We start from the raw sequence: 22,458 nt of genomic DNA on the forward strand, positions 1-22,458 counted from the left end.
TACTCCATCATGCAAGTATGTCAACGCTGAAGGCCTCGCAGCATGAGCTTTCTTTTACCTTCTACAATTCTAAATCGTAGATAATATTTAACCTGACAAATACTGACTGCAAGCCTGCGTGTCTAGTTTTTCTTGGGTGTGACAGAAAATGCACATTTCTATTTAATTTTGGAAATGCTGGAATGTGAGTGACTAAACTGCAAAAAAAAGGACACTTAAATTACAACAACACATTTGCGTATTTTATTTGAACCATTTTTTTTTCGAGATTGCAGCTCAGAGGCATTCTAAATGAACAGCTGTTAAGATAAAGAGACCAGAGAGCTACCACATTTCAGAGAGGTCCTACAATTTCCTATTTCTACACTAGTGCGAGCTGGTCTTCCAGTACAATGATCCCAGTTTAGAAAAGGGGATGATATGAATTTGCTATTTTTATTCCTCTGGGGTTGTTAAGGCTGGCACTGAACCAGAATTTGGCCTTGCATGGTGGCCTTCTGCTATCACCGGCCGCGAAGCTCATATTGCCTTCTGGCTCTGCGGCCTGCTTGTCACGGTTTCGCCATCCTTTTGTCTGTCGGCAGCAGGCAGCTTGACAGATGATACCTCATCTGCCTGCGTCTCCTGTCCCCGTTTGCCAGTTGTGCCTGCAGAAACGGGACGGCTTTGAGGCGCTTGCTGGGCTTCAGCTGCAGATGGGGCCGATGAGTCCGAGACGGCACCATCCTGCTGTACGCCACCAGATTTCAACATGGACTGGAGTGAGTCACACTTGGTCACAATGTGGAAATGAAATAACACAGTAGTAACACTGCCAAGTATGACTTATATGATAAAGGAGGAGTAAGAAAAAAAAACACAACTGATTCATGAAACAAATTTGAAGCCTCGAAGTGGCTTAAATTGCTAAGTATGACTTATATGATAAAGGACAAGAAAAAAATACAGCTGATTCATAATGCAAATTTGAAGCTTCGTTTACCCATCACTAGTTAAAAGTGCATGAGGCCCACTGAATAAATTCATCACAGTAGTTTAAGCAATGTACAGTAGAAGCAACACAAAACTGGGAAAACTATTATTGTTCCTGTTAGCGGTGAGAGGGCTTAGTCCTAGCAGTCAACAGTGACGTCAGTCACGCTTGAGCTCACTATAATTTTATGATCCTCTCTTTTGCCATTTCCACTTACTTGAGGAATGTGGCTGAGCGCGGCTCGTATTTGCGCGTGAGAAAATACAAAACAGTGGGCACAGTATTTTGCATGGGGGAAAGGCTAAAACGTCTTATGTCCTTTTTTACTTATTTCAAAGCACTGTTTGCTTTTTAGAACTTCAGATTGAAAGGAAGCTCAGTTTGTCTGCAAAAATGTAATGTTATCATGGTTCATTTTCTGATCTATGTTGAAGGTAAAAGAAGCATAAACCGTGTGTGTGCGCGTGCGATCCCAAACCTGCTTGCTAGCATCCTGCGAGGCACGTGTGTTTTTGCTGCCTCTTAGTGGCCCAGATTTGTCTACGTGTTGAGGGTCCAAGCCCCAAGCCTTGAGTCTTGCAAGACCCTCTTGAGAGCGGGCGGTGGGGTTGATTCTCTGCGCTGGTATCCGAGCAGGTAGATCCCATGTTCCTTTAAAGTCAGGCCAGGCCCTGCCTCTCTGGTGCATGACACACAGTGGCAAGGGAAGTAATGTCAACTTTTTATCTTTAAGAATGTGTAACAAAAGTTTTCAAGGGTTTACCTTTGACTTTCCAGGGAGCAGATATCCTCTGTTATCTGCAATAAATGTAGTGCGGCCCTGCCGTGCTGTGGATGCCTACAAACATGCACACGTTGTACCCAGGGTGTCCAAACTATGTATGTATCGTTGAAGCCCAATTGACGCAGTTCCTTCTACACCAAGTGTTACGGCAGGAGAAGAGGTTTGTTTTCTTCTCTTTTAAAAAGGTGAGTTGGGGCCACTAGAACTGTCGAACGTTTTTTTTTTTTTTTTTTAAATTGTGCTTTGTTTTACATTCGATTTTTATTCATGTACAGCACTTTCTTTTAGCTACAACTGTGTTGTGTGCGTTTTAAGTTCTCGGTAAAAAAGCTGTGTTGAGTGAATGCTTCTGCTGCAGCTCAGAACAGGCTCGATATTTGTGTCAGATCAAAGTCAAAGTCTGCTTTATTGTCAATCCCTTCATATGTCAAGACACACAAAGAAACCGAAATTCCGTTTCCTCTATCCCACGGTGACGAGACATAGTACACGATAGACATACAAGTAGACGACACAAAATAAATGATGCAAGGCCGACAGCCGCCAAAAAATCTTGAAAATGTGAACTACTCCAGCTGTTTTAGTTCAATTGCCTGTATTAATAAATATATGTATACTGCAAACAATGCAGAACATTTCTAATTCCTTACTCACACTGATGGATTTGTTTTATGTGAAATGAAAGCTGAGTATCAACACAGCCCTTGCATTGTTTTCAGTATGCGGTTCTGAGAAGAAGTTTGGACACCCCACCATTAAATGATCACAGTGCTACCTTTGAATGGTACGTTTGCAGACATATTAAAAGTGCTGTCATAACCTTGGTGGGTTGCTTCGGCTGACACCAGTTCTGCAGCCTCTGAGGCTTGAAGGCATCGTTGTACTGATGATGGAAACAAAGCTTACACTAATCATGTGAGAAACACAAATAAGCTCGCTTTTAAAGTCAATAATTACCTGGTTTGCTGAGAAATTGGACGACATTTCTGCGACAGTTTAAATTGAGTTTGTTGCGTGGAGTCGTTGCATAGCAACCCAACCACGTGACCTATTTGGAGCGCATGAGAAGTGTTGACGAAGTACCACAGAAATCTCTTGGAGCAGAAGAATGCAAGCGTCACGAATCGTGTTGCGTCATCGATTAGCGAAATACAAACGTGCATGCCGTATTAAACGCTGAATTGAACGTGACGTCATTAACCGCTGAATTGAACGTGACGTCATTGCTATCCTGGATGTTGAAAAGTAGAGCTATGGGCGAAGATTCACGTACTGCTTGTTCAATAATTCCAAGATACGTTGTAATTATGCGACAGCACTGACATGACGGGGTAATGTTACAAAGCATTTTTTTCATTTAAAGAGTGAACTTTTAAGTGAACCCATAGTGATCAGGGAGTGAATGATGTCGCGTTCCGCGCCTAGCATTTGACCGGACATTCTATTATTTACTTCCGGTTTCTCCATGCCTTCGGTGGTTAGCTTTAGCATCGTGCGAGCTTGTTCAAGCATTCAGTCACGCCAAGTGTTGCGTTCACTTTTGGGCAACAACAGTTACTGACGTGACTTAACTTGTTTTCGTGTGAACGCTATTTAGTTTTTGCAGTGCTAATGTTCCAGAAGTCATGGAACCGGGTCCGTCTTCTCGCTCGCCTGCCCCTCGGGATCGACCTCTGGATCCGGCTGCAGGGAGCTCTTCTGGCGGAGGTGGAGATGCAGACATTGCTCGGGACATGAAAACTCACTTTCGTTTGTGTCGCTTCATAATGGAAGCAGGTAACCAACTCATCTCGTCGACAAATGAATAGCCAGTGGGATCGCATACAATTCTGCCCTTCTGCAGAAAAAAAGAACATCACACATGAGGGAAAATGTATCACCACATCAGTGAGAAATTCCATTCAAAGAATCTTCATTTCTTGTTCAGGAGTGAAGCTGGGCATGCGCTCTGTGCCTGTTGCTACAGCGTGCGTGCTGTACCACAACTTTTTCGAATGTGTCAGCGTAAGTGTGTATGAACCCGACCTGGTGGCCATGAGCTGCTTGTACCTGGCAGGCAAAGTGGAGGAGCAGCACATACGGACCCGGGACATCATCAACGTAAGCCACAGGTAAAAAAAAAAAAAAAAAAATGCTGATACTGTGAAATGATGGATTCATGTCACAGTTGCCCACTACAATACTGTCTCCCACCTGCCAGGTACTTTAATAGGCACAGCCCCCCTTTAGAATGTGATAAGGAATTCTGGGACCTAAGGGACAGTGTGGTGCAATGTGAGCTCCTCATCCTCCGACAGCTCAATTTCCAAGTCACCTTTGAACATCCGCACAAGGTGTGTCTGCGTGTACTGAAGCAAGCAAACGTCTGTTCTTAGTGTCCATCTTCCTTGTGTGACATTTTGTATTGCGACTCTGAAAATAGTATGCCATCTTCAGTGCTTGTTCTGTTTCACCCTCTCTTTAGTACCTACTCCACTACGTGACGTCCATAAAGTCGCTGGTGAACCGGCACGCTTGGTCTCGATGCCCCGTTGCCGAGACTTGCTGGGCATTGCTTCGAGACTGCTACCATGGCTCGATGTGCATTCGGCACACGCCCCAACACATCGCTATAGCAACACTGTATTTGGCTCTCAACACCTATGGAGTGGAGCTGCCTGTTGGGGAGAAACGGTGGTGGCAGGTGTGTATTGGCTCTCAATTGTTGTTTGTTACATGTTGCTTGATTCATTTAGTTTGAATCATTTACCGTAATTTTCGGACTATAAGTCGCACCGGAGTGTAAGTCGCACCAGCCATAAAATGCCCAAAAAAGTGGAAAAAAACATATATATGTATATAAGTCGCTCCTGAGTATAAGTCGCCCCTCCACCCAAACTATAAAAAAAACCGCGACTTATAGTCCGAAAATTACGGTATATATATATATATATATATATATATAAAAAAAAAATAGACTTCACCAAGATGTAGTAGATATTGTACTTCGATTTGTGTGTGTGCCTTTGTAACAAATCACACTTTATTTGGAACATTTAAAAATGTGTATTAGAATTAGTAACAGACTTCGGAACTGTTCTCAGTGGAAAAACGACGTACAAATGTACCACTATTCCACCTGTGTCAAGATGAAAAATATGACATGGAATTGTGTGGTAAAAATGAAGTAGGTTTCAACTTTGAAAATAACCAACAGCCAAAGAGTCAAAACAATGTGTTAAAAATCCCTCTGGAAATGAAAGGAAACCCATAGAAAATGAAATATTTCTTCGGAATTGTGGTTCAAGTAAATTAGTATTTTTAAAGATGAACTCTTGAAACAGGCCTGGGCAAAACTGATGGTAGAAAGTTATTGCACAGGTCGGTTACATTTTGTACTCTTGAAAGATGTTCCTGATAAATTCTCCCCCTCCAAAAATCCACATTTGAAGATGGACTTAAGATGATTGACCACCTCTCCAGCTCCAGTTCATCTTCAAAGTCTTCATGCTCTTATATTAATCGGGACTGCGGTGCACTTAAAAACGTTCCATTGTCAAGCAGTTTTATTAATCAGGTCTCTATTGTTGAAGCTCTGCAAGGCGCTCGCTCTATTTAAATGCAAATCCTTCAACAAAAAAAAAAGTCGAGATTTTTTAGGTCTCCATCGCAGTTGTTTGAAGTTCACACGTTCAGCCCGAGTTGTGTGCTTGCGTGCAGGTGCTTTGTGATGGTGTGACCAAAGCAGACATAGATGCTGTGATTTCTGACCTTCTCCAACTCTACGACATGGAGGCCAAGTGTATCTGAGGACGCTGCTGGCAAGACAGTGGATAATTTGCCACTGCGTCATTTCTGTGGGGAACTGCGCAGCGCATTCATGCGTGTGGGGATTTGCGCACGAGACAGAGCTGAGGCAAAAACACAAACTGCACTACCGCGCCTTAACACCGCGGGGCGACAAATCTTCATTTCCTTCTTCCTGGTTGCAGAAGTCTGAAATTTTGACATTTCTTATCGTGGCAGCAGACTGAATCTTTTTACCTGATTTTGACTGGTTCTTGTTGATCTTTGTTGTTTGTAATTGGTTTACATTATTTCTCTGTCAGTCAATAGAAAAAAAACAGTTCTGGAGAGCAATATTTGGATGCGGCAGCTCAGCTACTGTAAGTCTTAAAGGGAGTTCCCGTCCTGGAGGTCCTTCCAGAACAGTTTGTGATCCATTTGATGCATATTGCATGCAATTGTTTTACTTTAAATCAATGTTTACATTGTTCTTATTGAAGAGCACAAAGCAAATATGCAATAGATCTCGATGGGTTCACTAAACTCTTTCTTGTGGTCATCGCTGGGACTAAGCAGTTCTTGTGTTCAAGTAGCACCAACTCAACCTTTGTTTCTTCTCATTTGGCACAGTGTCTTTCTTTACTTATTTCTTCCCTCAACTGTCCGTCACCAAAAAGGCATTCAGCTTTCTGTCCTGAATTTCTGCTCCCACAAACGTGTTGGTCGGTCGGAGGCGGTCTGGTATGCCTTCAGCACCTGCCCATCACGGCTTGATTTTCAGCGAGACGTTGAGGATCAATTCCAGTGTTTCACAAGGGACATGTTGCTGTGAGTCAATGATTATGCAAGTCCCACACATCCCCCACTTAGGAATCCTTAATTAGCACCAGATCATTAGCGCATATTAAGGAGAAGAGCACATGGCTACCACATCCGGCCTGTGCCTTTTCTTCTCCGGCATGCTTGGCTGTCGTGAATGAAAATGACTGGTCACTGCTGGGTCCAGCTGGATGTAACTAAAGCTACTGAAGTACTGACTAACCAACTTGGTGCCTTCAGGATCTAACCACTGAGCTCGGTGCTCTTCATTATCTTAAGTGCTTGGTGGACAACCTTCTGCCAAGAAGTGTCCTCAAGGAGTCAGGTCCAAATTGTTTTGCTTCCTTGCGGACGTCTTCAACCGTCTGGGTTTTATCTGAAAATAAATACTCAAGTAAAAACAGTATGTTGCATTAAGACTACTTTGCAAGTGCAATTTAGCTCAAAAATGATGTAAATGCAACTCAGGACAGTGGCTGCTCCATTGATGGCATGCAGTACACGCACACTTCTGTCAAAGAAGTGTGAGAAATAAGTCAAGTGTGTGGGTTATTTCAGGACATGTTGCTTTCACATTAAGCAGAATGCACAGTGGCTCAAATAGAACTGAGCACTGAAATCTGGCAAGGGGCTGCCCTGAGCTTTCATTTCATCTTAGTGGGGTTTTTTTTCTTCAAGAAAGTAAAACAAAATCATCACCTCATATGCCTTTTTGTATTGACCCCTTTTCTGACGTGTGTGAAAAGAAAGACATGAGCTCTTTTGTGGGACAGGAGACATGGCGTGCATTGCAGCAGCATCACGTGCCGCACACTTTTCCTGCTCCTGACACATTGCCTCCCTTCTCATCTGTCACTCTGCCACTGGCGTGGCTTTTGGCGACGAAAAGCTTTCTCCCCTTGCCGTTCCCCAACCCATCCCAGTTGCCCACTCTTCATTCCACTGTCTTTCCTCTCTCCAGATTCCTTGTTTCCTCTTCCTCTCTCTCCCCCCGCCCCTCCCTCTTGTCTCCCTAATGTTATATTAATAATGGAGAAGAAGCATGTTCAGCCAGACGCCATGAATTAACCATCAGATGGCAAGGAGAACTGGGTGGGGTGGGGGTGGGGCAGGAGCATGGAAAGAAAGAGTGATATGGATTGACAGCATTTAGGCCATGTAAGCGAAGAGAACATTTGACACGAGAAGATGAGTTCAAAGGGAAGTTTGTGTTTGCGTGGCGTGTCGAAGCCCGCTGCTAGCTGTCTGCTAACAAGTGTATCTTACTTTGAGCTTGAGGGCATGTGAAAAAGGTTCCACGCGGGACGTGTTGAGATATAACAAAAAAGTACAAATAGACAAATCAATCATGGGAAGAGTAAGAAAGAAACGCATGCTAGCAAGTCAACATGATGGAACTGGCCCATCTGTGGTTATTGATGATGTGACTGCTGACTAGACGAAACAAGACAAATTGCGTGATGCACCCAGTCTCGCATGCAGTCTGATGCCCCGGAAGGGACAGGATGGCGTGTCGATGCGCAGATGGATTTTTGCCCTTAAACATGGTGGCAAGGAACTGCCATGCACTTGAAGAGCCATCCTAAAAAGTCAAGCTGATTGCTTTGAGACAATGCGGTGCTGACACAGCATTTATTGGCATATTATACATTAAATGTGTCAGTGGGTGTTCTGCTTGCTCTTTCATTGGGCTTTGCAGACTGTAAGAATTCAAATAATTATATAAATCACCAGCTGCTGGCTGCAACACGTGCCCATGACCTTAAACGTGGAAAGTCCTAAGGCATGACACTTAAAATAGTTCATTTCAAGGGCATTCCTGTTTATGTAACTAAAATCAAGCGGGCAAGACTGTGTTGAGGCAAATACACGATTTGCTCTCACCCCCCCCCCCCCCTGTCCCCCACCCTGCCCCTGAACATTTGTCCAATGAGAACCCTTATTCAGAATTTCTACTGCTTTAGTGTTTATATACATATACAGGATTTGCCAAGCCAGGATTTCATGATAGATCACACTTGTTCGCCATCTGTAATATTTTCACACCTTTTCATTTGTTTTCCGAGGCACAGTCCAAGATTCTCTTAAGAGGCCATAAATGTCCCCACGTTGGTGACGGTTGTCCATTCACCAACATTTTTCTGCCTTCCACAATGTGACTTGGCCATCACAAGCAATTTTCATTCCCACAAGATTCCACCTTTCCTTCTTGACGTGAAAAGTATTGAAGGTTTTTTTGGGGGGGGGTTCTTATTTATGGAAATATGGAAAGAGATGAGTTCTCATCTGAAATGAAAGTCTTTCAGATATTTTAATATGCCTCTGGGAGATGATGTGATGATAAAAGAAGGGAGGGATCAAATCAGCAACAAAGCTTTTTGTCAAGGTGTGTGTGTTTGCAGTCCAGATGAAGGGATATCTATTTATAACTTCATATCTATAAATACACGTCTCCTCTTTCTCCTCAGTGCGTAATACGGTTTGACTATTTAGTTCACTTTAGTCATACATGTGCATTGTTTGTGGCGGAAGTGGGGGTGGGGCCGTGCAATGCATGAAAGGAGTCATGATTCTTTGTTTTTCCAGCACTCGTGTGTGTGTGCTAACTTCCAGTACCATGGACAGTGCCCCAGGCTCCTACTTTGGTTGAACTGAGCAGAGGGAGAAAAGTCAGAACTGCTATATACAAGCAAAAAGCTCAATTTGGTGCAAGTTAAGTTAGACTTTAATTCACACTCCAGACACTCAACTGCTTATATTGGGACGTTGAAAGGTCAATTGTTGTTACATGTCCCCTTTAAACAAAACGTACATAATATAGTAAATCTGTGGGTAGCAGGACTCCCTCCAGTGGCGAAGATAGCTAGAGTGGAAATGTTTGTTAAATTTGCTAACCCCAAAAATGACCTCTCTATATGAAGACACTATAACGTGTTAGCTTTCAAAGGGCTTCATCAAAACCTCAAAAAAGAAGAACCATTTTTAACTGGAAATCCAAAACATCCACAGCTGCAGCTGACTTCACTTCTGTATTCCAATTGTGTGCGCCATAACAGCTAAATGCTGCTTACTGTCAACCTAACAATCTAACCTCAATCATGATAAATGCTTTCAATTCTATTGTTTGTATTGAATCTCTTTTCCTTTCAGAATGGGATTCAAAAACTGTTGTTTTATGTGAATACACTTAGTCATGGATAAGGATTTGAGGAGCTGGCGCTTTGATGTGGGTGTGGATTTTTGATTTCATTTGAAATTGATTTAAATTGAGATGGCGGTATAACCGGCAATACCCTTCACTGTGCTGCGGTGTGTCCGCTATCGTCACCACGCAGGTGAGTGTATGCGGAGGGAGGGGGTGACGTGGGTGACGTAGGCACCCCTCAACCCCCCCCCCCCCCCACCTCCTCTGCCTGTGGATGCTGCGAGCAGGCTCCGGTGCGCGCGCGGGCTCCTCCTCCAGAGATGTCGCAGGAGCATCTCCTGTCAGCGCGTCCTTTCTTTACTTCTTTTCTTTTCTTTACTTCACCGCATTGGGCCCCGTCGTTTTAATCGCTACCACCAGCAACAACAGCCGCATCACCAGCATCACCAGCGGTAAGCACCAGCAAATACTGCACCCCGTCCCTCCCCACCCCCTCCGCAATAGAGGTAAACCCGGTGAATCTCTCTCTTTCTCTCGCTCCCTCCCTCCATCTCTCTCCCTCTCTGTCTCTCTCCCTCCGTCAGCTGCAGAACTCGACCGACTCACGGTCAGGTGACAGCGCGGAGTGGAATATTCATCAGCACCGTGCTTGTCTCATCCCCGCTCCTCCATCGGACTGTAGGGCTGCAGCAGCCCACTCGCGGTCCTCCTCCTCTTCCACCGCCACCTCCGCCACTACAACCCATCTTCCTCCCGCCCTCCTGTGCATCCTCTCTCATCCGGGCCGGGACATTCTCCGCTCCACGCTCACGCAAGATTAACTGGGGATTGTGGCTCTGCGCCCATTCGCCCGCTCGCCCGCCCACTGATGCTGATGTCCTTGAGCTCGGCCTGCACGGTGAGTGGCGAGTCCGTGCGCGTTGGCGTGCGTGCGTGCGTGCGTGCTTGCATGGGTGCGTGACTCCTATTTACCCCACGCGTGTCTCTTGCTCTGATGGTGGAAGAGCACGCGTGGGCTTTCCGCCCTCTAAAAGACATTTTTAAACGGCGTTCGGGCCTGGTGTGTCATCGCGGGCCTTGCGGAGCTACTATAATAGCCATACAGTCGGGGATACCGTAATACCCCGGTAAACAGCGCTGTAACATTCTGCGAGTGTGCGCGCGTTTGCCGAGCTGCACGCCGTTGCATGTCCATCCGTCCACGGAGGGTGGATAAAGGGCTGCAGTCCAGTATTGTCGCCGAGCGCGAGCACTCTATATTTGCACGGGCATCTGCGCTGCACAGTGAGCACCGGCAGTCCTCTCCCGTCCGTCCGTCCTTCCTTCCTTCACATGGTTTTTTTCCCGCGGCGCGTCGCACCTGCAGCGGGTTGTCGGCCAGAGCCACCGTGTAGTGTGGTAACCTTGCCGTGAGGTGGGCACGGGTTAGTGGCGCACCTTGAACCCATGTCGTTGAATTTGAAGGAGGCGAGTGGGCACAGTATACGCTTGATATTGTTGCCGTGATGAAGGGCAGCAACAGAATGATGATGAGGAGGAGCCGGATGAGGCTCAGGCACGTCTGAAGGTGACCAGCAAAGGTCATTTTGTGTTTGAATTGGACCCGTGCTGCTCACAAGAGAACAGTGAACCAGAGCATTAGCAAGTACGTTGTGTTTGTGTGTGCGGCTATGAGTGGAGGTGAACAGGGGCTCACGTGGGAGGGACATGGGATACCGTCCGTCTGTCTGTCTGTCTGTCTAATCTACAAATTTTATGACTGCATGTATTTTGGTCTCAATCAAAGCCACCATTCTCACCATCAAGTTGCTTCAAAGTGCAACTCGTCTCTTAATGCCGCCACTGTGTCGAAGCCTGATTGGGCAACTGGTTCAACCAAAGTATGTGTGACCCCTTATGTACGCATCTCATACAGTATCACAAGGTACACAGATAGCTTTCAGTTCATTTTATTACCTATGAAGCTAAGAATGACAGCTAAGAGTAGCAAGAAACAAAGCACATACCCATATTAGGTTTTTCATGAATGCTCAAATGTGTGTGTGTGTGTGTGTGTGTGCGCACGCATGTGTGTGTGCGCACGCATGTGTGTGTGCATGTGCGTGCGCGTATCCTGGATTAACTCGTCTGGCGCATACACACTGTCACAGAGCATACGTGGGCCTACTGGCCTGGAATTAAATCCCAGGAGGACAATTCCTCTCTCTCAGCGGTCAACTATGTTTCGGCTGCATAGGGATGAATGATTTTGAAAAATAATCTGCTTGCATTTTTTTGTCAATATTGCACTACGTCATTCTTTTTTTCAAGGTCCTATGTATTTTTTTTTTAACAAACACAAGTCATATACTATATCAGTCTGCATTGGAATAAATAATATCAGATTGGGACTTTCGCTGAGGAAATGGGTGGTAGTAACCTGTAGTGCTCGTGCATCGGATTTAGGTCGGTGTATTGCATTAGTTCATGACTGGATGCCCAAAAAAATTCTCTACACTGTCCCTTTAATTTAATAAACACTGACAACTGCACAAGATTCTACCAAACAAAAACGACATAATAAATTGGATCACAACAAATGAATGCATGCAAAAAACTCAGCAAATTTATCACTTTAACTTTTCATGATTCATGAAACATGTGGACTGCATTTCTTAGACTTATGAATAGAATATCATTTAAAAAATGAAATAAACATATACAGTATATATAAAATAAGTATAAATAAATATAGCCAGTGCCCCCCCCCCCCCCCCCAAAGCTCCGCCAGTGGTGACACACCTCACTACGATCTGGTATAACAAGAACAAATTAGTGCCTAACAGAACTACAAAAGTAAAAAAATATTCCTATGTTGAATATCCTGAAATATTTCAACGAGTGCCTTCAAAATAAAACCCCGCGACAGGAAGTGACGGGGAGAAGAACTGCATGACCTTTTGTGTGTCTGTTTTCATGTTCAAACACATCTCAGCCCTGCATGGAAAGACCTCTCTCTTTCTCTCTCTCTCGCTTTTTCTCTCTCTCTCTCTCTCTCTCTCTCTCTCTCGCTCTTTCTCTTGCTCTCTCTCTCTCTCTCTCTCTCTCTCTCTCGCTCTTTCTCTTGCTCTCTCTCTCTCTCTCTCTCTCTCTCTCTCTCTCTCTCTCTCTCTCTCTCTCTCTCTCTCTCTCTCTCTCTCTCTCTCTCTCTCTCTTTGCCTGTCACGCTCTCTTATTTAGAAAGGGCTGCGCTCAAAGACACATATGTGTAATGAGAGTGATGTCTCCGGGCATGAGTGTGTATATCTGTGATGCATACAGTTGCATAAGTGACATGGGCTGTGCGTGCCTTGCTTATTTGACAATGAAGACCGAACAATGATATTGTGCATGTTTTCCGACTCCTCGGTGCACATCTGCTGCACATGTGCAATTGCACACGTCACAGCTCTGAATGAGCCCAGCAGAAAAATGCCGTTGAGGATAGCTGCGGCAGGAGCCCCGTTCTTGCGTGAGCTTTATAAAATCAGACAGAATCAGTGAGTAAGAGACCAGGCTGGGAAGAAAGCGTGTGACAGGCTGAGTAAATAAATCATTGCAATGGCAGGAAGCGCATAGCTGGGGAGACAGTCGCAGGAGGAGAAAGGAGGAATTCAAATGACGAAATGAGGAAGCCATCTAGGCCACGGATTTGCACGCGCACATGTGCATTTGGAGGAGAAGGTCCCGTAAGAGAGGAAACTTGAAGGAAGGCAGCAGGGTGACTCAGTCATAAGCTAACACTCTCCGTCAGTATGGCGGCATGGTAGGGCAGGGAAAGAACGGGAGGGCGGGGGGGGGGGGATGCATGACAGAGCCCAGTGAAGATGAGGAGTGGAAAGGAGGGAGGAGACAAAGAATTCATTATGAGCTTTCTTGCTTCCCCTGATGTAAAATAGCCTCATCAGAATAGGCTGTGTGTGACATGTGTGATGCTGACACAATTCGGCACAGTACACAGCCTCACTAATTGCCCATGTGGGATGAAGCCGGCTTCGGGATAGTGGGAGCAACCCGAGCTCCCGGCCTGCATGAAAACACTGTTTATGTCAGATTTATTTTAATTAAATCATCTCCCGAGATGGTCTGAAACATGAACACGAATTCTGCAATTAGGAAATTATGTAGAGTTCCTTCGACGAAAGCAGCTTGCATCACTGGCGTTCTTCTTTTGGACACACCCTGAGGTACAGGTGCTCCTTTAAGCAGCATTATCGGGACTATTACTCTGAAATCAAGCTGAATCTGCAAACTTCACACAAAGAAGTTCCTTTGGAGGTTCAAACCTGAATTTTCTGATTGTGAGGCAGATGCGCTATCCATGGGTTCACAGTTAATGGATAATAAAACACAGAAGGTCACCTGCTTTAAAACCATATTAGCTTAATTAAATTGTTACGTACGAATAGTATCGGTTACTTGTTATCGGTATCGGTGAGTACACAGGACTTACATACTCGTTCCGGTATCTGTCTGAAAATAAGTGACATCCAAGAGTCCTAATTTTATGTATTTGCCAGGTTTTTTTTTCAAATAATTGAGTGGGTCTGATTCCTCGTGGGATGGACATATTATGTAAGACGTCCACATTTTCAAGTACATATTTCATTTGCAAATTTAAATGTGTCTAATCAGTGCTCCATGGAGGAACAGTTGATTGTGAAGCTTCACTGCTTTGCTTCACTCTTGAGTGCTCTGCTCAGAGTTGTTATGAGGTGCAGCAGCGAGCTCTTAAACCAAATGTATGCTAGCTCAGCACTAAGAGCCACCAGGCAATAGTTATGTCTTCCAACTCATCATATGTATTGTGTTGTCATTTTCTCAGTATTTTAATGATTATTAGAGATGGGCAAGTACCGATACCAGGTATCAATATTGGAACAACACTGGCCCCTTTTTGAAGACATAAAGGATGCCCATACCAGCCACCAATACTTCTGACGTGGAGTAAGTCCTCCTTGCCAGTAGGTGGTACTATACTGCGACCGTTTAACACATTTGTGAACCATCATTTGCGTCAGAAAGACAGAAGTTTATTTGTTCACAATTATTCATTGTGTTCATTAAAATTGTATCAAAATGATTTATGGTATCGGTACTTGGTATCGGGGAGTACTGAAGAGTAAATATTCTTACTGGTATTGATCTGAAATAAAAAAAAAAAGGTATCAAACATACCTAAAGATGATATAATATTCTTGTTCTCTAGCAATATAATTCAAAAGGTAAAGACAGTAAAGTACCTTTAAGGTACCAAATGTGACATATGCTTAAAATGTCTCCAGAACTATAATTGCGAGCACTCATGGCCATGTTTGATTCTTCTCGTTTCGTAGGTCTCTGTGGAGCGGCAGTAGCGTCTACCTACCTCACATCTGCACCCACTTCCTCTCTTTGATTTATCATCTTACTTTGGCTCTTGGCCGCGCTTTCCACCCGTCAGTCACCACCTTTGCCCCCACCCGCATATGCGTCAGCCGACCCGCCCGTCCATGGACTGGCTGTGAACCCGCAAGGAGGGAGACAGGAGAGACAAAGGCAAAGAAAGCTGGATTTTTTTCAGATACCGCCGCGCTTCTCAAGTGCTCCTGCACACTGTTCTTCACCCCCCTCACCCTCCTCCTCCAGTGATGGAGAAGTGAAGGAACAGCGGAAGGCCAGGCTGAGACACTGAAGAGGAAAAACAACGCAATCAGCGCCCCTTTATTCAACAAAAGGCAATTGAAGCGTATGCATTAGAGAGTTTTGAATAAGAAATCAAGGAAGGAGCGAGACGGCCTGTTGAACACATGAACAAGCTGTCAGCAATTGCACCAGCGGGTCACTGAGCTGAGGACAGACAAGGAAGGAGGTGGGGAAAGACGAACACAACACAAATCAACCTCGTGTCATGTCAACAACGGCAACAATGGGCGAAATGGCTAACAGCGCAGTGGAGTTTTACCCCAAAGCCACTCGGGGAGGAGGAGGAGGAGGAGGAGGAAGGGAAGACGTGAGCCGTGGAGGCGGAGACTTTGGGGTCACGTTGAAGGAGCTGAGAGAGCTGATGGAGCTGAGAGGGGGCGAGGCCCTGCAGAAGATCCAGGATAGCTATGGAGACACAGACGGGCTCTGCCAGAGACTAAAGTCCAACACTACTGATGGTGAGTAGGCATGGACCAAATATGGTTGTTCATCTATTCAGGAATGGAGAGCTAAGCTCACAGATGGCATGGCGACATGAATGGAAGGATGTTTGAGGACATGCTGGATGGTTTCATACATGAAGCAGCTCAGCAAGTCCAATGCCTCCAAGGTGCTACAAGTCAGGATTTAATGAACATTTACAGCTGCATTATGCAAAGGCCTTGCGTTGTTTTAATGACTTATTTTGTCAACAAATAAAAAAATTCTTGATTATAGACCCGCTAAAAGCAGGTCTAAGTGCTGGCGCAGGTGGAATAATTCGATTTTGATAGATTTGATCGAGGTGGGGGCAAACAGATTCGGTGCTACGCGGACGTGCGAGGTGGATGTCAACCTATGTATTTGATTCAAAATTTGACAACACCTTGGGACAACCCTTCTGAATTATTGTTGATGTCAATTCATTGAAAGAAGTGTGAAAAGTCAGGTTTGGGTAAATAAATAGAAATAGATCGTCAAAACTCCTCATTACACTGACAGAGTTTAATCCAGACTAGAGAAAGCGGCTTTAACCGAGTTTGGTGCCAACCTAAAGGACATGCCAGGTGCATTGACTGATGAGTGGATGAAGAGATTTTATTAATGGAAAGCTGATCGACCAAATCAATAAATGGATGAGTGAGAGTGCTAGGAAGTAGCGCTGGCGCTTGGGTTTCACATCTGCCATTGTTGGAGGATATTATTGTGGGAAAATGCACTTTCAGGCTTGTGGTTCATCTTTATTTTGATTGTGACTAACTTGTCTGCTGGCGTTCTAAATTGATCTACTATTTTTGACAAAAATGCCAGAATATTGACAGATTATTTGCAGCAGGTTTGGGTTGAGTCTTGAGTGTGTTTGTATATGTGTGAGTGTGTTCGTGTGTGTGTGTGTGTTTTGTTGCAGCTCATTTCGAATGCATTTACACACTTTTTCTTACAGGGGTGTGGTAGTTTGAGGTCAGCAACATCTTTTCGCGGTATGCAGCTCAGTGACCCATTTGTTCAATAGTTGAAATGTTGTTTTATGGCTTACACTAAAATAGAGACAAAGTATGGCTCATTTACTTTGTCTTATGTGCCATGTCGTAAATGTTCATCTCGTAGTTTCTTGTTGCTGATATTGGTGTGTTCTGATAATACCTTTTGCATTTATTGGGTTTTTCCTAAAAATGAGAATACAAATTTCATATTGGCTCATTCTGAACACAACCACATCCCCAGTTACGAAGTAAGAGGGCGTGGAGACTTGTACAACCATAAGGTCTCACTTGATTATTTTTTAAAATATTTTTAGGTCACATTGATGGTTGAAAATGATTTTTCTTGCTCTTATTTCTTTAAATCACAAAAACTTTGCATTTAAGGGTGTGTGGACTTTTTATATCTACCATATTATTATACCGCCAATAATGTTTGGTTTTGACTGACAATGACGGATTTTTTCTCTATATGTGTTTATCCTTTGCTGTGGTTGTAAGTTTGTAATGGAGTCGAAGTGTACTTCGATGCATCATGTTGAGAGCTGCGTCCAATATTTTGACTTTTGAGTCATGTAGCTAATTGAGGCAAGCAAAATATTAGCAGTGTGGTGCAGTGCAATTGTACTCCACTGCTATCCACAACCATGATCATAAATACATCCTTCTCTGACAGTGTCATTCAAAAGTGAGCATGTCAGGGCAAATATTTGATAAAGATCTTGTAGTGGTCATCATGTTGTGTCTGGGCAGTGTATTTGTCTTTATGTGACTGTGGAGTGTATTCAGAGCTGGTTTGACTTGGTTGTAGTATCCAATTATCAACAGAGACTTACAGAGTAACTTACTGTAAGTCAACACTTTCTCTCTCGCATACACAGATACGTTTGTTGCCCTCAACACACTTTCTTGTATTTGTTGTCCTCTGATGTGACAAAGCAGCCAAAGTATAAATCCGTCCATCCGTCCATTTTCTTTACTGCATTGGGGTCAGGGGTGAGTTGGAGCCGATCCCATCTGACTTTGAGCCAACTGCAGTGTACATTTAGACAAATGAGCATCATAATCTTACACTCGAAGCTTTTGATCAACCTGAAGTTGGGTAAGGTTTCATTAAAAAATGCCATGGATAGGTATAAAGTTTCTTAAATTAGTGCTGAACTGCATTTTAGGCCTTTTCTTTTTTTTTTGCAAAGGTGCAGTTTTTGCAGTGCTGCTTCAGTGTCGACTGGCAAGCCGTGGGCAAGGAGAACAAAAACTGCAAAGCCTAAACTGTCAGACGCTGATGTCATGTCGGTCCGAATGATACCTGAAGAGAACTGACTTGTGGGACATCCTCTACTTCCGGAGGCAATCATATGTCTATTGCTACATGCATCATTGCTGACACAAACTTCGTTTGGCCTCCTCCCACCGAGCGAAGTAGCTATAATCATCTCAAGCGCGGCGATCGCAAAGACAAATTGTGAGCTTGTGTTTTCCAGTTATAAGGAATCGTCAAATTCAGACCATTCAGACATCACCACCATGGTGAATGTATCCCTGCAAATATACATAATTCAAAACATCATCTGTAATATGATACAAACGAATACAGCATACACACACACACGCACACACATGCAAAGCCACATACTCTGATATGGACACCCAGCGCTGCAGTATGAGACCATTAGATCCACATTCAAGAGAGCACGAGGAGGATGAAGAGCAATTATGGAAAAAACATGGAGAGAAAGAAGTGTGTGTGGGGGTGTGCGTGTGTGTGTGTGTGCACGTATGTGTGCGTGCGTGCGTGCGTGATGGGGGAGAGAAGAGAGAAAGCTAGAACAGCTTGCCGCATTGTCAAGGACACATCAAGGGGAGATAGAGAGAGGGAGGAAAAAGAAGGGAGCCAACCAGGGAGGATGAGTGCGGAGGGAGGGATGAGACGTAGAGAGATGGAGAGAAAAGAGGATGGACTACATTGAAGAGAAAAGGGCTATGTGACCATTAGTCAGCATCACCTGTCCCCGCCCCCTCCCTCCCTCCCTCACTATGTACGTCGCCTTGGCCTGAACTCTGTTGGGTGTCATATCGTCGCACATTTGTTCAAGGCCACAAGCAACAGTCGCTGCAGCAAGTGCGCGATATCTGCAAACAGCACACGTACACAAAAGAGCGTCAGTGCTCCGAGCCAACCACTGCAGGCGCATTGCTGTTCTCCTTCCTCAACAGCCAGTCCAAAAAAAAAATGGATTACACAAACCCAAAGAAAAATCCAAACATTTGCACATTGGAGGAATGACATCACCTGTTGCCAGGCAGAAACCTGTTTGAGACAGGAAGCCCGGGACTTGATATATGTACTGATCACCATGGAAACTGACTCACTTAGATGGGAGCTTGAAAGGGAGAGGAGGGTGAGCAGAACAACTTCAAATTTTGGCGGAAGAAAAACAACCTTGGAGTTGATTTCAACGATTTTTAAATTGAAAAATGTTTTGCTTGGGTTTAGCAATGGTATAGTTCTATAAGTACAAATGTCTTATTTTAATGCCCAGTGCAAGTTTTCTTTCATTTAGTATTTTCATAGACATGCCCAGTTTGAAACAGGTGTTTGCGCCGTTGTGGGAGTGAACAGTTGATTCCCAGCCACTCAAAGCGGCGCCTGTCATTCCATTTTAATTCAGCGCAGGTGAGGTGTCCAGTTTACTTGGCGGATCATAACGGACTCCCTCACTGGAGATCGGCTCGCGCAAAGTACGTTTATAAGGAAGAGCAAGGTCTCTACTTGTATATGATGTAAAAAGGGCACTCAGAGACAGTGTGTGTGACAACCAGTCAATAATGCAATCAATGAACAGATTGGGTCCAGGGCTGTGGACTCGGTTCGGACTCGGGGACTCGGACTCGGTTATAGGCTATAACCATTCAGATGCTTCGAGACACACTGAATGAATGAAACATGATGACATCCACCGCAATTGTTTTCCCTGTCTTCCTGTGCCTAGATCAAATTCCCTAAAATCGTGTTACACCACCTGCGCCACAACTTTAACTTGGTTTCACTTGGTCAAAAGGTTTGTCTAGTTTCTGACACCAAATTGTCAGGTGCTCTGGGAGCGTAATATAGAAATTGCCGCCGGTCCGCCAGAATGCCTTTCTAGGACCTCTTGCGTTGAGTTTAAAATAAAATATATTGACGTGGAAGTTGGGCGCCAAAAATGATCAGCTAGGCCCCTGGCAGCACGTTGGGATCAAAGTGGGATGGTGCTTCTGGTTTTGTGTGTGTCTCAATTACTACCCATGCTATCAGGATTTGATAAAATAATAACAAAAAAAACATATGTGATGGAAATGCAAGTGTTTGCCCTCCTCTGCTTATGCCTAACTTGCCTTGCCTTCCCCTTCTGTCAGGTCTAAGCGGGGATCCAGCCGACTTGGAGCGTCGTGGTCAGACCTTTGGCCAAAACTTTATCCCCCCAAAGAAGCCCAAGACTTTCCTTGAGCTGGTGTGGGAGGCCCTGCAAGATGTCACGCTCATCATTTTGGAGATTGCTGCAATCATCTCCCTCGCCCTTTCTTTTTACCAGCCTCCCGGAGACGATTCAGAGTGTAAGTGACGAGGCATACAAAAGCCATAATGATTCTCTAATGACGGCCGGAATGACATCATCATTAGCATTTCCAGCCATGCATAATCTGAAGGGGATGTGTCGTTTCGGTCAAACGCATCATACCACTCAAATCTCCGCTTTGAGCCGTGTGTGTGTGTTTCCGTCTGTCCAGCGTGCGGCAACGTGGCGGCGGGAGCGGAGGATGAAGGCGAGGGGGAGGCCAATTGGATCGAGGGTGCGGCCATTCTACTGTCTGTGGCGTGTGTCGTCCTGGTGACGGCCTTCAACGACTGGTCCAAAGAGAAGCAATTCCGGGGTCTACAGAGTCGAATCGAGCAGGAACAAAAGTTCACCGTGGTACGGAAAGGAAATGTCATCCAGATTCCTGTGGCTGACATGGTGGTGGGGGACATGGCCCAGGTCAAATATGGTAAGCGGCTCGGCAACCACAGAATACGTACCGTGTCAAGTGAGCATTGTTCATTTCCTGTAATGATGTCATCAAATGAAATCTTTCTTCAAAATAACAAAACGTGTGTTTTCAGGGGACCTGCTGCCAGCCGATGGTATTTTAGTTCAAGGTAATGATCTGAAGATAGACGAGAGCTCCCTCACAGGCGAGTCGGACCATGTACGCAAGTCTGTGGACAAGGACCCCATGTTGCTCTCAGGTTGGTTCTCACTGTGACCATCGTTGGTACATTTTGGTAATTGGAAATTACTCAATTCAAATCTCTTTGGACACGTAGGTACACATGTGATGGAAGGCTCAGGCCGCATGCTGGTGACGGCCGTCGGTGTCAACTCGCAAACGGGCATCATCTTCACTCTGCTGGGGGCTGGTGATGTGGAGGAAGATGGGAAAGAAAAAAAAGGTAAATGGTAATGAGCGAAAAAAAAAACAATCACACAGAAGGAATACTTTCACCTGTGTGTGTGTGTGACTGACTGATTTGAGATAAGAGTATCCACAGGAAGCACGGCAGTTTAACCTCATGGATAATTCAGCCTACATCCTCTCCACTCCCTCTTTCCCTCTTTGCCCGTTGTCACTTCTCTATGACTCTTACTCGCTCTTACCTACTTGTTTACCACCACTCTTGCCCTCTTTCACTGTCTCCCCCCTGCATGCTTGCCTCCCCCCTAATCCGAGAGAGAGGCTGCAGATTGAATCAATTATTGAAAGAGCAGCGGAGAGCGGAGGGAGCCAGAGACACTCTGGAAAGAGTGTTGCTTGGTCAAGATGCGAAGCATTAGTCTTGCGCTCAAATATGTTTGAGCCCGCGGTCCGAGCAGAGCCTTCGCATACTTCCAGAAGCACTTAATGATAATATCGTTACGCCGTAGCGCTGGCCGTGCCTGCGTGAGTGCACGATTCCAGACATTATCTGCATCGTTACAATGAGAAATGATAAGTGGCAACCTGGAATGAAGAGGCAGCGGTTGGTTTCATTTTTTAAAAAAAAATTTTAATTCACAATTATATGCGTTTTAATTCTAGCATAAGTGACGTTGCAGAGTGCACATGTGGCAGCAATCCTTGCAACCTCAACCATTCAAGCAGTCATTTACTGGAGCTAATGTATTATTTAGTCAACGTCATGTCATAAATTGTTGATCCACCTCCTCCCCATGAAATGCGTGCGCTTTTCATCCAGATTTATCGTCCATGTTTTACACGTGTGTCTTTTGGTTTTCAATGGAATCTCATTTGCAAACAAATCCTCCCCACTTTTTCTTTTGATTTTTGCCAAATTCTCTCACGTGTCCTCCAACCCTTCTCCCCCCCCCCCCCCCTCCTCGCACAATGCCCCCAAACAGAGGACAATACTCAGTTGCTCATCTCCACAGATGCGAGTTACAGCACGGTCACCAATGGTATGTGAGCACACGGTCGTTCGTCCTGCCCTCTTTTTGCTCCCTTTAGCAAGTAAACACAACCCCCAGTACAAAGTGGCGTGACAATGTCAATGATCCGTCAAAGACCGTGTCTTTGTCTCTCTTCCCTTTCCATATTCTTTCCGTGTGGGTTGAAAATGTGTTCATTGTTGCAACTGTTGATGACAGCACATAAATGCAAATCCTACATTCTTGACCGTCTGCTTTCCGCAGGGAAACAACCCGACGGCGCAGTGGAGAACAACCAGAACAAAGGTGAGAACCTAGTATTTTGTGATTTGGACACATTTTTGTTGCTAAGGTACTGTATT

The 22,458-nt window shown here is 44.8% G+C and overlaps 3 protein-coding genes across 7 annotated transcripts in view; 2 read left to right on the forward strand and 1 right to left on the reverse strand.

The window, feature by feature from the left end:
* Positions 1 to 220: 220 nt before the first annotated feature.
* Positions 221 to 3,154, reverse strand: cfap126 (cilia and flagella associated protein 126). 4 transcript variants are annotated; one of them, XM_061272448.1, is made up of 5 exons: positions 2,715 to 3,154; positions 2,578 to 2,640; positions 1,737 to 1,811; positions 1,452 to 1,652; positions 221 to 771 (listed from the first exon to the last, which is right to left on the reverse strand). In XM_061272448.1, exons 1-5 carry the CDS (start codon positions 2,739 to 2,741, stop codon positions 520 to 522), a joined length of 618 nt encoding a protein of 205 aa, XP_061128432.1. In that variant the 5' UTR covers positions 2,742 to 3,154; the 3' UTR covers positions 221 to 519. The 4 variants fall into 4 exon arrangements, with proteins under 4 accessions (XP_061128432.1, XP_061128433.1, XP_061128431.1 ...); XM_061272449.1 differs by having other exon boundaries at positions 221 to 647; positions 2,533 to 2,640; XM_061272447.1 differs by having other exon boundaries at positions 221 to 729; positions 2,533 to 2,640.
* A 228-nt stretch (positions 3,155 to 3,382) lies between these two features.
* ccnq (cyclin Q) lies at positions 3,383 to 6,083 on the forward strand. The gene is made up of 5 exons (XM_061272445.1): positions 3,383 to 3,533; positions 3,685 to 3,868; positions 3,958 to 4,090; positions 4,222 to 4,440; positions 5,457 to 6,083. The coding sequence occupies exons 1-5, from the start codon at positions 3,383 to 3,385 to the stop codon at positions 5,544 to 5,546; spliced, it is 777 nt and encodes a 258-aa protein (XP_061128429.1). The 3' UTR covers positions 5,547 to 6,083.
* Positions 6,084 to 9,888: 3,805 nt separating this feature from the next.
* Positions 9,889 to 22,458, forward strand: part of atp2b3b (ATPase plasma membrane Ca2+ transporting 3b) — a 31,089-nt gene continuing 18,519 nt past the window's right edge. For both annotated transcript variants that reach the window (XM_061272575.1, XM_061272574.1), the window contains exons 1-7: positions 9,889 to 10,384; positions 14,841 to 15,647; positions 20,049 to 20,246; positions 20,421 to 20,678; positions 20,794 to 20,919; positions 20,998 to 21,123; positions 22,361 to 22,402. In XM_061272575.1, the coding sequence (XP_061128559.1) occupies positions 15,395 to 15,647; positions 20,049 to 20,246; positions 20,421 to 20,678; positions 20,794 to 20,919; positions 20,998 to 21,123; positions 22,361 to 22,402 (1,003 nt within the window). In that variant the 5' untranslated portion in view covers positions 9,889 to 10,384; positions 14,841 to 15,394. The remainder of the gene's footprint in view (positions 10,385 to 14,840; positions 15,648 to 20,048; positions 20,247 to 20,420; positions 20,679 to 20,793; positions 20,920 to 20,997; positions 21,124 to 22,360; positions 22,403 to 22,458) is intronic.

Source organism: Syngnathus typhle, linkage group LG2 (assembly GCF_033458585.1).
Source record: "Syngnathus typhle isolate RoL2023-S1 ecotype Sweden linkage group LG2, RoL_Styp_1.0, whole genome shotgun sequence".
Taxonomy (NCBI): domain Eukaryota; kingdom Metazoa; phylum Chordata; class Actinopteri; order Syngnathiformes; family Syngnathidae; genus Syngnathus; species Syngnathus typhle.

Excerpts from the sequence above, each read along its gene's own strand:
- cfap126 (XM_061272446.1), bottom strand. The coding sequence starts at position 2,741 with ATGTCGTCCAATTTCTCAGCAAACCAG. Across the intron at positions 2,641-2,714 it reads CCAATTTCTCAGCAAACCAG|TACAACGATGCCTTCAAGCC; the intron begins GTAATTATTGAC and ends TTCCATCATCAG. Across the intron at positions 1,653-1,736 it reads TGCTCCCTGGAAAGTCAAAG|AGAGGCAGGGCCTGGCCTGA; the intron begins GTAAACCCTTGA and ends GTCATGCACCAG.
- ccnq (XM_061272445.1), top strand. The coding sequence starts at position 3,383 with ATGGAACCGGGTCCGTCTTCTCGCTCGCCTGCCCCTCGGGATCGACCT. Across the intron at positions 3,869-3,957 it reads ATCATCAACGTAAGCCACAG|GTACTTTAATAGGCACAGCC; the intron begins GTAAAAAAAAAA and ends CCCACCTGCCAG. Across the intron at positions 4,091-4,221 it reads CCTTTGAACATCCGCACAAG|TACCTACTCCACTACGTGAC; the intron begins GTGTGTCTGCGT and ends CCCTCTCTTTAG.